The sequence below is a fragment of the Pseudophryne corroboree genome, assembly GCF_028390025.1.
Source record: "Pseudophryne corroboree isolate aPseCor3 chromosome 3 unlocalized genomic scaffold, aPseCor3.hap2 SUPER_3_unloc_72, whole genome shotgun sequence".
In the NCBI taxonomy this organism is placed as follows: domain Eukaryota; kingdom Metazoa; phylum Chordata; class Amphibia; order Anura; family Myobatrachidae; genus Pseudophryne; species Pseudophryne corroboree.
Window position 1 is genome coordinate 203843 of NW_026967566.1, and position 16793 is coordinate 220635.

General features: G+C 41.7%; 1 protein-coding gene across 1 annotated transcript in view; it reads right to left on the reverse strand.

Moving 5' to 3' along the window:
• The window catches only part of LOC134984681 (zinc finger protein ZFP2-like), a 123091-nt gene that overhangs the window by 91356 nt on the left and 14942 nt on the right, over positions 1-16793 (reverse strand). Inside the window, exon 6 of the mRNA XM_063950205.1 lies at positions 11062-12030. Within this exon, the coding sequence (XP_063806275.1) occupies positions 11062-12030 (969 nt within the window). The remainder of the gene's footprint in view (positions 1-11061; positions 12031-16793) is intronic.

Here is a 16793-nt window from a genome sequence, read left to right on the forward strand (position 1 = left end):
GAATGTGTTATTTAATTTTTCCTTTTATTTAATTCATGTTGATCCCCGGGGTCTATTATGATCTGAGAATCATCTACCAGGATTGGACGTTTTAGACACATGACATGTGTGAGACAATCAGCGCTGCAGAAGTAAATAGGAGCCTTGGAGAGGACGATGTGATGCGCGATCACATGCTCACACACCCGTCCGTGATTGGCTCCTCTTTCCTTTATAGTCATTCTAGGTAGGGCAATCGGGTTTGTCCTGACGAAGCTGGTGTGAAACGTGCACGTCGGTTGGCGTTTCAAAGCGGCATTGATATGCCTGCTTAATTCACTGTGAAAAATGTTTAAATTTAATCTAATGATGTAAAGAACTGTGTAACAATACGACCAGAAATATCCAAATGAATGACAACCGCGATATATAGTAAACTTCATGTGGTGGAACTAGCACTGCACAGCGTATCTGTGATTTAATGGCTCCTAGAGAACATTTCCAATGATAGGCTTTCTCAGAAATACGGAGTCTCACATATGAGTGTAATTGAATCAATGTAATACGTGATATCAGGGCCATAACTAGGTGTGTGCGGAGGGGGTACCGCACATAGCGCTGCAGGCTAGGGGGCACTGTTGGTGGCACTTGTCAATTATCTGCTTTAATTACTTTCACTTGCAGCTTCCCCTCTTTTTGAAGCCCACCTGTCTCCTACCTTGTCGCCTTCTGTCGCTAACACCTAAACAACATTCATAAACTCAACTTGAGATTTCTTTGTTATTCAGTCACACTATCCTTTATTACATTTCAAAATTCTGACATACCCGGAATTCAAACCCACTGCCTGTGGCACTGCAGTCAGACAGTTTATTCATTGAGCTATCTGCCCTTGCATAGAAAGGTAGATAATTCTAAGCTAGAGAATTCTATTTGAAGCTTACCTTGTACTTTGTGAAAAAATGATCAGCATTGCGGCTGAGCAGATCTATGTGGTGTGTGGCTGCAAGAGATTGCATGTGTGGCTGCACACTACATAGATCTGCTCAATTGCAATGCTGATTATGTTTTTATCCTCTTACAGTAGCTTCGTATAGTGTACATAGTTTTTATGCAGGATTAAAAAGCTCAATGAGTAGGGTGTTTAATTCGAATTCAACGGGTTATAGGTTTGAATCCTGGGTATGGCAGTATATTGAAATGTGTTAATTAATAAAGGGTATTGTAACTAAATAACAACAAGCTTTCTCTGTCTATTATATATATAATGTGGAAAGGATGTCATAGCATTGTCATGCCCCTTTCCAACGAGTCATGCGCCTTATGTCCCAATTGGAAAAATGTAAAGGGGGGGCACCAATTCTCTCTCTGGCACAGAGCACCAAAAAGTCTAGTTACAGCTCTGCGTGATATACAGTAGCGGATCTTGCCACGGGCAAGCAGGACATTTGCCCGGGGCGCCGCCTTCCGGAGGGCACCGTCACCGTCTTCCGGAGGGCACAGTCACCGTCCGGAGGGCGCCGCACCATGGCAAGATCCGCTGCTGATGTGCCGTCTGCCCCCCGCTGCCGCTGTCTCCCGCCGTGAAGGGAACTAGTTGCGTAGCGTCTAGTTTCCCTTCGTGGAGAGGACCTTTACTGTGTGGTGCGCGATGACGTCATCGCGCACCGCACAGCAATGGTCCTCTCCACGAAGGGAACTAGACACGAAGCTTCTAGTTTCCCTTCATGGAGAGGACCTTTGCTGTGCGGTGCGCAATGCCATCATCGCGCACCGCACATCATTTCATCGGTGCTACTACTGTACAGGGGGCATAAGTGACAACGCCCCCTGTATGAAGCCACGCCCCCATCGCCTGCCCGCGGTGCACAAAACCCTTGAGCCGGCCCTGGTGATATACCTGTGTTAGCTGGTCTATATGCATATTAATTGGCATGAGACCTAACCAATATATGTATTAGTGCCTCCTTCATTAATATTCCATATCACGGAATTTAATGACTATATAGTGTCAGAAATATAAGTAAGATCACATGTGATATAGCATGCCATAAGGACACATATCACATGGGGAAAACCATGCTCTCTCTATTTTAGTCAGTTAAAAAATATATATTCTTTTAAAAAATATATAAATAATACTTGTGGCTCCTAATAGACAAACCAGGTACATAATCCCTTCTAATATAAATAGATATGCTATTAGCAATAAAACAAAAACAAAAAAAAAGTTTTAAAATTTTTTATTAGATTCCGCCAGCAAAGTGAGGCGGAATGAAATTGACGAAATGACTGTCGAAAAGCACTGTTGTCGAATCGACATTCTTCAATTGAATATACTTTTGTCGAAAAGCCGCATTTTTACCACTGCAGACATATCGAATTTGACAACTGTCGAATTTTAAAAAGTCGAATCTGAAATGTCCGTTTTTGTGTCGAAAAGTACTGTATTGCATTGTCGAATTTAAAATGCCCCGTTTTTCGACATTTGTGGCAATTTGACCGCAATTACATATACCCCATCATTACAGTACTGCCAGCAGGAGAACTGCATAGCAACACTGTAACAAATGTGTTACACCGCAGCCTGCTCTCCCTCTGTGAAGGGAAGGATTTAAGCCGTATCAGCTACAATCAATGTCAGAGTATGCAGCAATTGGATAAGAAACAATGTATAAATAAATCTGCTAGAGTGAGGTTCTTTTCAATCCACCTTTCAATAACAGGCTTTTACATGATATGTGCTTCTACTACTTCATTTATGTTTAAACTATCTCACGATTTGAGTCATCCACAAATGAAATGATACGTTAAGAATGACTTATGAGCTGTTTATTTAAACAGTTCAGACAACCAATTAGGCTGAGAACCCCATAATGAGAAATGGTAATATACCCCAATAGTAGGAGACTATAGATAACTCCTTGGCTGGATTAATCACTCAATACTGTAAAACACCATACATGAATGTGACTGTCACCCCTTGGTATATATAAAAAAATGACCACAAGTATACCACAAGGGACTAATGATATATAATAATCCAATCCTAAGGGAAGAGATAGATCAGTAAATGTAATATTGTGACACATCCCATAATATTCTATTGAACATAGAACTGCATAGGTGGTACTACTTGTGTCAATTCATATATTAAGTGTGGGATTGTGGGATCATTACTCAAGGGGTTTGGACTTACAGTACATTAATGCGACTAGAGGTTATATAACAATGATTACAGACATACTGTAAGGGATTTAGGACATATTGTGGGATCCGAATAACTTGCTCAATATTGTGATCTATCCCACAGTAATGTGTTGGACCTAGAATTGTATAGGTGGTATTACCTGAGATAGTTGATATACTACGATTGGGGATGATTAACATTAAAAGTTATATTTTATACAAATTAATAATTTTCTCTCTATCTTAGTGCACCAACAAAGAGACAATCTTCTCTTTCTTACCTTTCCCTACACCATGAACCATAATGGTTTAAGGAAAATAACATAAACATATAGTATGTTCCCCACACTGACCATGGCATATGAAGATATAATGACACTAGGAATATGTACAAAATGATGTTTTGATAAGATACTGATGAATATGTACTTGGGCAGAAGAAGAAATATATCACTTATCAATTGAGACACGCTTACAAAAGTATCTATTTATATCTGGTGGTTATAGAGCTAAAATACTATGATTCACAATTAATTTACTATAAAAAATACCCTTATTGATATGCTTTTTGGCTTGCTATATAGACTTGTGATAGACCTAGGAAGTTTAACTTTTATGGACTAGCTAAAAATATAAAGGCTACAAGCACGATTATAGGATTCATTAATGAAGAACTGAGAGACATTAGAGAAGGTATGATTCAATATCCAGTAGCCATCCATTAGTTACTGCTCAGAGAAGGTAGCGGATAGGAACAATTTAAAGGAATGTGTTGTTTTAATATCTCAGATCATTACAATCCCATTGAACAGAAGGTTAAATTACTACAAGATATACAGGAACACATGAACCAATCGGCTGATTGGGATCTTTTTGGATGGATGGGAGCTAGTATTTCTAAGTGGCTATATCAAGTGTTACATTTTGTCATGATGATAATTCTTATAATTCTCAATCTATGTAAGCATCAAATGTCTGCCGACCCTTGGTCAACAATGTTGCAAAATACGAACACCCCAAAGAAAGCCAAAAACTAATCTTATGGTGATGACCCCGGTTACCTACACTGCGGTAGCCCACACATGATCACACTAACAGAAATATACACTTAATAGGTGCTTACATGTGTTTGCTTCATACACACACATAGCAAGAAGAACCTCAACCTATAGCCAGGGTAAAGAAACCACATGTTCTGTCGCTACCTCTTCCATTTCTCTTATCTACACAAGTTTTTTGGAGGGTTGAGGCTTTTCGCATCGATACTCAGTGGACTAGTGCCAGCGATTGTACCCAGAGAACGGGTTTTCCTTTTTCTATCTCACATCTCACACTACTCCACTCATCACCAGACAAATCATTTACACATAGTGAGTATTTGATTTATTATATGATAGTTGTTTAGAGATTAAACAAAACAGTGGAATGTTGAAGTTATATCAAATATCCTGTATTGTCTCATTAATTGTGCTATGATTCTTGGTATTCTAATGTTCCCTTAACAGGGGTGGATTGGGAACAAAAAGCGGCCCTGGAAAAATTTGTACTAGTGGCCCCACATGGGCAGCACCAGAGGTGTAAGGTCTAGCCGTGAGCAACGGCAGCAGCACCCTCCCCCCAACACTTTCCAGGTAGTGAGCATGTCCAGCATCAAGGTGGAAGTTAAAAATAAATAAAATTAAATATTATGAGCACATTATATGATACACCTTCAAAATTTAGGAAACTATATCAATCTTTAGAAATTTATATTTTCTTGCTTATTACACCAACCGCGTATCACTATTCACTCAATCTTATATGTCAGCCAAGCAAGCAGACAGAGCATACACTAGATCATCTGCAATCACAGGCTAAGTAGCAAAGTAATTTTCATATATGCTAATTATTTAGCATCTTATTCATTATGTCTATAAAAAGGACCAATGTCCTCAAACAAAACAGGCCCCACGGGTGCGTCGGCCCACCGGGAATCTTCCCTGTGGGCCCTATGGCCAATCCGCCTCTGTCCCTTAAACAGTGTCTTCTTTTAGTATAGAGTTACTATGCACAGAGTAATATTCTCCCACAACCCTTGAGCATCATTTGTTTAGGTGTTTATGTGGCTAGTAGCAAGGCCTTTGTGTAGATAACGAGAGCTCAATGATATTGTATGAGTCTTTGTGGCAGAACAAGGACATATCATGGAATATCTGATGGACCTTCACTTTAGACAACACGTTATTATGAACAAGAATGACCTTTATGACAACGAAGCCTATTAGAGAACCTAATTGTTATATATAGGAGATTCAAGATTCATGGACAAGTCTGCCATCTTATGGATAAAACCACTCTCTTTAATTAGCTAATCTGACCATATTTGGCATTTCCCCTTATTGTTCATCCACCAATGTATCTCCATGATTTAATCTATATGTACACCTTGTTTGTAAATAAGCTCTGAATAATTGTATAATGTTATGGTATAAATAATGTACAGTCAGTGTTCTAAAGACACAGGCTCATTGATGACTTCTATCTTGGTCCAGGCTCCTCTGCACAGAATATTGGGAGCGGTTCCCTCTTTGATAATAAATTCCATATGCTGAATATCATCACAACGGAGAACTCTCATTTATTATTATTATAATTCGGCTTTAACACCAGACTTGTTGTATTGGGACTGTTTACCATCTCCTTTTCTTTTTGTTTTCCCTTGAGACAGAAAGGGCTGAAAAGCCGGAATTTTAGGCTTGAATTTGCATGTGGAAGGAAACTTTACTTTTTTGGAGTCTGCTTCTGACTCCAAGATACTGGTTAATTCTTTACCAAAAAGAATATCTCCAGTAAAAGGTAAACACTCCAAAACCTTTTTGGATTCTGAATCAGCTTTCCATGTACATAGCCAAACTGCTCTGCGAGCGGCTACTGCTGAAGCTGATGCCTGAGAGGCAATAGTACCCATATTCATTGCAACCTGTTTGATATGTGCTACATGAAATTTTTGCTCTCTATATGCAATTGAAAGAACCATTTCCAATGCATCAGCCCAGGCAGCCACTGCTTTTGCCAGCCAGGCTGAAGCTTTGATTGATCTTATGATTGCCCCAGACGGGGCAAAATATTTTATTTTACCAAAAACCATCAACTCTCCTATCCATGACACCATTTAATGATGTTGAAGGCAGAGGTAATGTGGATATTCCCACTAATAGAATTACATGCGTATCTACTTTGGGGGCCACCTCCCTGTTTAAACAGTCCTCAGCCAGAAGAGGATAACTGGAATTCCATTTCTTTGGAATTCTAAATTTCTTACTGGGTGTAACCAAAGCCTCTTCTATAAATTTTCTTCAGCTGTCCTGACCCAGGAAACTCAGTCCTGACTGTTTTGGGACATTTAAACACAGGTGACTTGGATTTTAACACAGGCTCTGCTGATTATTCTAAGGATAGAATGGCTTTCATCGCATTAATTAACTCAGATACGTCCACTGAGCTGAGACCTTCCGCCTCAGCTTCGTATGCAGAACCAGAGTGTAATGAGTCTTCATTCTCCAACGAATCCTCATCTGAAGCATGTGTAGACTGTAAAGATATTGTTTCATGTCTATGTGATTTACTTACCACTGTCCTTTCAGCCTGTTTTTGTTGTGAGGCTGCTGCTTCCCCTGCTGGATGTGATAAACCCCAGGTGGAATGCTGCATGTAAGGGTTAATAGTGTAACCTAACCCTGGTACAGAAGTTGTAATTATCCGCTCAGCTACACTGGATATTGTCTATAAAAAGGTAGCCCATGGGGGTTCAACTTGCACCTGTGTCCTCCTTGGATTTGTCAAGACTTTGATGAAAGCTAAAACTATGTTTCTGAACCAGATCCTGATAGGTTATCCCAGCTTTGACAAACATGATGAGTATTGGTGTTGCTGTGAGTGTATTTTCCTCACCCTTGCCGCTCTTAGACATGATAAATAATCAGACACTTGCACAGTGTACTACACAATTTGTGACTGTAATCACTTAAAATTTTGTTAAAGTGACATAAAATCCGACCCTACCTTGCTTTGCACAAGCATTGAAGATCGGAATAGTCAGAAAAAAACTGACAGAATTATAGTAAATGCAGCAGTCACAGGTTATACATTAGTATAATCAGCAATAGGAGCACATAATCAACTACAAATACATTTCAAGTATGTTGGAGAAACCTATTACTGATTGAGCATCAAGCGACTGGAACCGGAACTGACATTGGGCACGCACACACAAGGACGCACACGAGGATGGAGCGACAAGGTGCTAGAGCCGTGAGCCGGGGGAGCCAGAAGCTGGCAGCAAGGGGGAAGCCAGCGGCCGGGGAGAGACAATAGTCAGGAGGAAGCAGTGGCCGGAGAGAGCCAGCAGCTGGTGGGGAAGGGAGCCTGCAGCCGGGGAGAACAACTTCTGTGCAGATCAGTGGAGCAGGGAGCAGATAAGTATTAACTTTCCCTATTAGCTTTTCCCACTGTGTTGTATAACTGATTGTCTTCCTTTGTCCATTACTGCATTTTATTGTTGAGTCCCTGTATTTGTACTAAATTTATCCTTATCCTATCCATTTATTTATATATATTTGTTTTTATTTGTTTATTGTCCCTTATTCCTTTATTTTATTTATTTATTATTTATTTGTCAGTGAGACAGTGTCTCTGGCACAGCGGTGTAATCATGATGTGTGTGTGTGTGTGTTGAGTAGTGAGTACTGCTAGCAGCAAGTCTCACAGCTTAACTGCAGTGTAGCAGTGTGGTGGGGGTGGGGAGAAGGGGGATGCTACACCAATGAGTCAAGGAATGGAGTAGTTGGATGGTACTCACACAGCAGGTGGTGAAAAGCTTAAAAAGGAGGAGTGGTTGGAAGGGGAAGGAACTGGTAGGTTCAGAAGGGATTAGTAAGGACTCTCAAGGGAAATTGGAGTGGGATCCCAGAGGTACCAAACTGGGTAAAGAGCAGCTTTTAGGAAGGAAATTGGTGAGCCAGACCCTGTGTTTGACCCTTCCCTGCCTCATGTGGGGTGGATCCTTGGACTCTCCAGTTCCTCAGGAGGTTGTGGATTCTTCTTGCCCACTACCTGGTGGTTCTGTGGTCATCTCAGGCCATGAACCTCCCAGATACAAGGCCTCCAGATAAACATGAAATGGTCATGGAGATGGTCCTGGGCTCTGTAGAGGAGGAGGTGGAATAGCAAAGGAAAGTTGTGTCCCTTCTGAATGGGCAATGGTGGACATTGTGAATGGTGAAGGGAAGGTTTTGTGGGTGAAGAGGGAGTTATGCCATATATCCCAGAAGTATGGGTCCTCAGCCTATATGATGTGCCACCATTAATGTGGCCTCTGTCTTGTCTGACCAAGCTTGATTTATGGGCTTTGTCATTTTTATAAGCAGGATAAAGGCTGAGTTTTTTTATTTCTGCAGTAGACTAGAATAAGCCGAGACAGTCCCACTTCCATTATACCACCTGAATGTGACGGTCAGTGACCACCGTGCCATCACTTACCTGTATGCTTACACGAAACAGAATGATGGAACACTTACACGGTTTCTTTACATCTTCTGGGGTCCACTCCGAGATTAAACATTATGGCGTAATTACTCAGACGGGAATATAAAATAGAATAAAAAGAAGCTATAATGTAATAATTAGATGCAAACAAAAGCTTTTATTATGAAATCATACAGGGGAGTATCCGCACCATATAGATGTAACATACAACAAACCACCGCAGATGGAACCCGGGTGACTCTAATGCACATGGTAATGTACAGGGTATATATGGATAGGATCTTGTATCAGAAAACACTCAGCACTCCTGATCAAGATGAGTGTCTGCAACAAGTTAGGCAAACTAGAAGTGAAAACACGTTCCAATGGCCGCCATACTGTCGTGCAGCAATACAGATTGTGCAAACTGGTATTAGACATTCACATTTACACAAAGCACAAGATACTAAATAAACAGCAGAAAAAAGACCTAAGCATTTGGGACGTATTATTTAGGAAGTAAATAGAGGTACATTAATGAAAAGCGTGAGTAACAGTCACCAGTCTGCTTGTGAAGCAATATCTGCCGGTCAGCCCGGGTGCAGCACAGTGTCTAGCGTCACGTCGCAGAGGGAGAAGTTTATGTAACAGAGGTGGGAAAGACGAGCGTTTGCAATAACGCTGGCAGCCTAATTTGGAAGCGGCAGTCTGACCAGTGTGGAGGACGAGGTGAGCCCATGATTATACACCTCTTGCTAATAAAAATCCTTGCCGTCTAATTTTCCCATCACTCAGTTATCTAATATCTGCACGAAGGATAAGAGTGCCCCTCTTGTTGTACAGCGATACAAAGACTGCCTATAGCGTGCCCATTCTGGGTTACAATAATTAAGAGACTGCTCCACAGTACAAGTCATTGAGCAAATTAATATTCCACCCTGAGTATCACATAAACCAACCTTATACTAAAAATTACTTCACGGACTTCCAGATATGTCCGCATATAAAGGAACTGCCACCAGCGGACGGGAAGTGTATCTTTAATTACGAAGTTGGACATTTATACATATATATATTTTTTGTGAGCATTTTGATACATGTTTACTACAAAGGATATCTTGGAGTGTAGCCTTTCAGATACAGGAATGCACTTGTTTTAAATTGTTCTATTTAAAGGATTGTATTAATCTGTTTATATCTACCGGCCGGTACTTTATATATACAAATAGTTTTATATCTTAAATAAATCATTACTTATACACTGTTATATGGTTTGTTTGTTTATTATATTTTCATATCGGCGCCTCAACTCTTTTTTCCACTTGTTGGGAAAAAGAACTTTTCAGATTTCTTTTGCTTGTGAAGGTCTCTAGAGTGGTGGTCTCTTGGTCTGTGCAAGGCAGTGAGTTCCATGGTCAGGACTGCAAAGCTAAACGTTCAACCCATAAATGAATGACAGGAGATTCTTGGTACTGCTGGTAACAGTCCTTCATCTGTAGAAGCCAGCAGGGCAGTAAGGAGGCAGAAGCTGCTTCTAGTACCTTGGACCATGTAATGTTGGGCTGGGAAGGTCAGTTAGCCAATTATGAAATAGATTTGTCATCTTACAGGCAGCCGGTGAAGGGAGTAGAGAATGGGTGTTATGTGGCAGGAATGAGCTGGTTAGGTAACAGCTTGGCTGCTGCATTCTGTACTAGCTGCAAGCTCTGTAATTCTTTTGCTGGGTGACCCAGGCAGATGGCATTGCAGTAGTCTATGAACTTCTGAGGGAATCAAAAGCTTGTTTCTGGCTATGGTCCACAGATGGAAGAATGTGGATTTGTATGTGGCGGATACCTGATGTCTGTGTCAGCCACATACCAGGACAACACAAAGATTCAGCACACGTTCAGTATTTTGCAATTCTGAACACCAAAACATAAATCCAGATGGTTGGTAAAGTCTTGTCCTTTGTTGGTGAGCTTCTATTATGTTTCACAAAGACTGAGTCACAGCTAACTGGCATCATCCACCCCTGGCGCTCAGCTAGACAACCATTTAGGATTGGTATTAGGTTCTCAGTACATGGAGCAAGAAGCAGGTCATCTGCATAGCTGTGGTAGACCAGGCCATGACGTCTGATTACATCACCCAGTGGTAGCATGTATATTTTATAAATCATAGGAGATAGGATTCCCCCTTGAGGAACATTGCATGACAGTGATAATTATACTCCAGAAGATTTAAATGGTTACGTACTTGGGTAATGTCTAATATGTTCAACAAGAGCGGTTACATTTCTCTCACAGCATGAAAATGCCTTCTCACCTGTGTGACTTTTCTGATGTGTAACAAGATCTGGTTTCGATGAAAAACATTTCCCACACCCAGAACAGGAATATGGCTTCTCACCTGTGTGACTTTTCTGGTGTGTAACAAGATCTGATTTCCGTACAAAACATTTCCCACACGCAGAACAGGAAAATGGCTTCTCACCTGTGTGACTTCTTCTCTGATGTATAACAAGATGTGATTTGTGTGCAAAACATTTCCCACACTCAGAACAGGAATATGGCTTCTCACCTGTGTGACTTCTCTGATGTACAACAAGATGTGATTTCCGTGCAAAACATTTCCGACACTCAGAACAGGAATATGGCTTCTCACCTGTGTGACTTCTCTGATGACTAACAAGATCTGGTTTCGATGAAAAACATTTCCCACACTCAGAACAGGAATACGGCTTCTCACCTGTGTGACTTCTCTGATGTGTAACAAAATGTGATTTGTGTGCAAAACATTTCCCACACTCAGAACAGGAATACGGCTTCTCATCTGTGTGACTTCTCTGATGTATAACAAGAGCTGATTTCCGTGCAAAACATTTCCGACACTCAGAACAGGAATATGGCTTCTCACCTATGTGACTTCTCTGATGTGTAACAAGAACTGATTTACATGCAAAACATTTTCTACACTCAGAACAGGAATACGGCTTCTCCCCTGTGTGACTTCTCTCATGTCTAACAAGATAAGATTTATATGTAAAACATTTCCCACACTCAGAACATGCAAATGGCCTCTCATCTGCTTTAGCTGGCTGATTAGTAATAAGGTTTGTGTTCTGTGTAAAACATATGGCATCTATAGAACACGGAAACACTGTATCTACTCTCAGAGCTGTAACAGATGCACCAATATCAGAGTGATCAGGAGAACATTTCTCAGGATCAGAGGGATCAGCTGATAGAGCTGGATGAATAATTTGGGTAATGGGGTTAGCTCCTGGAGAATCCTGCCTACTGTCATTATCTGTTATTTCAGAATCCAGAGATAACATTAGATATCCTTCTGAGATATTCCTGCTTGTGTGTCCATCTGCTGGAAATAAAATACATTAATAAATATAATGAGTAGACAAGATGATACATTATATAATTCTATAACAGGATACATTATATAATTCTATAACATACATTTTTACCAGTAATCATTAATTTTATGTTTATTAAAAAACAAAAAAGTTAGGATGCTTAGACTGGAGCTTGATCAACACTGAACGCTCATGTGGGATTACTAGAGGTGACATGGACGCTCATGTGGGATTACTAGAGGTGACATGGACGCTCATGAGGGATTACTAGAGGTGACATGGACGCTCATGTGGGATTACTACAGGTGACACGGATGCTCATTTGGGATTACTAGAGGTGACATGGACGCTCATGTGGGATTAGTAGAGGTGACATGGACGCTCATGTGGGATTAGTAGAGGTGACATGGACGCTCATGTGGGATTAGTAGAGGTAACACGGACGCTCATGTGGGATTACTAGAGGTGACACGGACGCTCATGTGGGGTTACTGGAGGTGACACGGACGCTCATGTGGGATTAGTAGAGGTGACACGGATGCTCATTTGGGATTACTAGAGGAGACATGGACGCTCATGTGGGATTAGTAGAGCTGACATGGACGCTCATGTGGGATTAGTAGAGCTGACATGGACGCTCATGTGGGATTACTAGAGGTGACATGGACGCTCATGTGGGAGTACTAGAGGTGACATGGATGCTCATGTGGGATTAGTAGAGGTGACATGGACGCTCATGTGGGATTACTAGAGGTGACATGGACGCTCATGTGGGATTACTAGAGGCGACATGGACGGTCATGTGGGATTAGTAGAGGTGACATGGACGCTCATGTGGGATTACTAGGAGACATGGATGCTCATGTGGGATTACTAGAGGTGACATGTACGCTCATGTGGGATTATTAGAGGTGACATGGACGCTCATGTGGGATTAGTAGAGGTGACATGGACGCTCATGTGGGATTAGTAGAGGTGACATGGACGCTCATGTGGGATTAGTAGAGGTAACACGGACGCTCATGTGGGATTACTAGAGGTGACACGGACGCTCATGTGGGGTTACTGGAGGTGACACGGACGCTCATGTGGGATTAGTAGAGGTGACACGGATGCTCATTTGGGATTACTAGAGGAGACATGGACGCTCATGTGGGATTAGTAGAGCTGACATGGACGTTCATGTGGGATTACTAGAGGTGACATGTACGCTCATTTGGGATTACTAGAGGTGACATGGACGCTCATGTGGGATTAGTAGAGGTGACATGGACGCTCATGTGGGATTAGTAGAGGTGACATGGACGCTCATGTGGGGTTACTGGAGGTGACACGGACGCTCATGTGGGATTAGTAGAGGTGACACGGATGCTCATTTGGGATTACTAGAGGAGACATGGACGCTCATGTGGGATTAGTAGAGCTGACATGGACGCTCATGTGGGATTAGTAGAGCTGACATGGACGCTCATGTGGGATTACTAGAGGTGACATGGACGCTCATGTGGGAGTACTAGAGGTGACATGGATGCTCATGTGGGATTAGTAGAGGTGACATGGACGCTCATGTGGGATTACTAGAGGTGACATGGACGCTCATGTGGGATTACTAGAGGCGACATGGACGGTCATGTGGGATTAGTAGAGGTGACATGGACGCTCATGTGGGATTACTAGGAGACATGGATGCTCATGTGGGATTACTAGAGGTGACATGTACGCTCATGTGGGATTACTAGAGGTGACATGGACGCTCATGTGGGATTACTAGGAGGTGACATGGACGCTCATGTGGGATTACTAGAGGTGACACGGACGCTCATGTGGGATTACTAGAGGTGACACGGACGCTCATGTGGGAGTACTAGAGGTGACATGGGCGCTCATGTGGGATTACTGGAGGTGACATGGGCGCTCATGTGGGATTACTAGAGGTGACACGGACGCTCATGTGGGATTACTAGAGGTGACATGGACGCTCATGTGGGATTACTAGAGGTGACACAGACGCTCATGTGGGATTACTAGGGGTGACACAGATGCTCATGTGGGGTTACTAGAGGTGACATGGACGCTCATGTGGGAGTACTAGAGGTGACATGGACGCTCATGTGGGATTACTAGAGGTGACATGGACGCTCATGTGGGATTAGTAGAGGTGACATGGATGCTCCTGTGGGATTACTAGAGGTGACATGGACGCTCATGTGGGATTACTAGAGGCGACATGGACGCTCATGTGGGATTACTAGAGGCGACATGGACGCTAATGTGGGTTTACTAGAGGCGACATGGACGCTCATGTGGGATTAGTAGAGGTGACATGGACGCTCATGTGGGATTACTAGAGGTGACATGGAAACTCATGTGGGATTACTAGAGGTGACATGGATGCTCATGTGGGATTACTAGGTGACATGGACGCTCATGTGGGATTACTAGAGGTGACATGGACGTTCATGTGGGATTACTAGAGGTGACATGGACGCTCATGAGGGATTACTGGAGGTGACACGGACGCTCATGTGGGATTACTAGAGGTGACATGGACGCTCACGTGGGATTACTAGAGGTGACATGGACTTTGCAATAATAAAACACCAAAGAAGAGAAAGTGCTGTCCTGTTTGTGCACTAATAAATAATATATAACCTTTATTAAGTACAGTATAGTATGTAAGATAAATCAGTGATATATTAAACACAAAGGTAAATGTATAAAGGTGAATAATGTAATAAACAAACAAGTCTATTTGTTGTTAAACATCGGCATGTATATTATATTGGGTGATAACTCATTCAGTGCTGGTAATCCTGGTCAGTAAGAATATATTAATATATTACACCCATACGAGGACGGGCTAAATTACATTCAATAAGATTGTGGCAGAGTTTCCTCCAGCGGTAATCTCAATGTAACATCATACTGTATGTATAAACATTTTATGGGGGGGATTCAGTTCATCGCAAAAACTCCCTATCCAATTAGCCGCAAAAAGTTATTGGTGATAATTCTCCATAGGTTTTTTATTTTGCGCACAAATGTCTGCGCACTGAGCAGTTGTGCGGTGTTAGGAGGAACTCATTTAAAAAGGCTTTTTAGATGTTTCCTACTGTATTGTCTTACTGACCAATAGTTTCCAACTGTATTGTCTTACTGACCTATAGTTTCCTACTGTATTGTCTTACTGACCTATAGTTTCTTACTGTATTGTCTTACTGACCTATAGTTTCTTACTTTATTGTCTTACTGACCTTTAGTTTCCTATCGTATTGTCTTACTGACCTATAGTTTCTTACTTTATTGTCTTACTGACCTTTAGTTTCCTACTGTATTGTCTTACTGACCTATAGTTTCTTACTCTATTGTCTTACTGACCTATAGTTTCCTATCGTATTGTCTTACTGACCTATAGTTTCTTACTTTATTGTCTTACTGACCTATAGTTTCCTAGAGTATTGTCTTACTGACCTATAGTTTCCTAGAGTATTGTCTTACTGACCTATAGTTTACTGTATTGGCTAACTGATCTATAGTTTCTTATTGTATTGTCTTACTGACCTATAGTTTCTTACTGACCTATGGTGTCTTATGCGGCTTTCAGATTGCAAATGCCGGATCCTACCCGGTAAGAGAAACGTGTACTTACCGGGTGGGATCCAGCATTTGCACTCCGTTGCTGGCTTTCCGACCCGGCAATATACCGGGTCGGTTGCCATAGCAGCGGAGGGTGCAGCAGCAGCAGGGGCGGGGGTGAAGGCGGTGCCGGGAGATGAGCTCATCTCCTGCGCCGCCTATGCTGTGAATGGGAGCCGTGTCGCATCGGAACGGCTCCCATTCACACTGCACCTGATCTGGTAATCAACCCGGTAATAACCCTTCTTTTTTACCGGGTTGAATTATCGAGTCAGGCGATCCGCTAATTCAGAAAAGGACCTTTCACATCGCACACTGACCCGATTGGACACGGCAATATGCCGTGTCGATACCGGGTTTTTAGTGCGATGTGAAAGGGGTATTAATGTATTGTTTTACTGACCTAGTTTCCCACTGTATTGTGTTACTGACCTACAGTTTTCTACTGTATTGTCTAACTGACCTACTGTTTCCTACTGTATTGTCTTACTGACCTATAGTTTCCTTCTGTATTGTCTTACTGACCTACACTTTCCCACTGTATTGTCTTACTGACCTATAGTTTCCTACTGTATTGTTTTACTGACCTGCAGTTTCCTACTGTTTTGTCTTACTGACCTATAGATTCCTTTTGTATTGTCTTACTGACCTATAGCTTCCTTTTGTATTGTCTTAATGACCTATAGTTTCCCACTATATTGTCTTACTGGCCTACAGTTTTCTACTGTATTGTCTTACTGACCTATAGTTTCCTACTGTATTGTCTAACTGACCTACTGTTTCCTATTGTATTGTCTTACTGACCTATAGTTTCCTATTGTATTGTCTTACTGACCTATAGTTTCCCACTATATTGTCTTACTGACCTATAGTTTTCTACTGTATTGTCTTACTGACCTATAGTTTCCTACTGTATTGCCTTACTGACCTATAGTTTCCTACTGTATTGTCTTACTGACCTATAGTTTCCTTCTGTATTGTCTTACTGACCTACTGTTTCCTACTGTTTTGTCTTACTGACCTATAGATTCCTACTGTATTGCCTTACTGACCTATAGTTTCCTTCTGTATTACATAGCAACATAGTATCTAAGGTTTAAAAAATAGGATTTGAATTACCTACCGGTAAATCCTT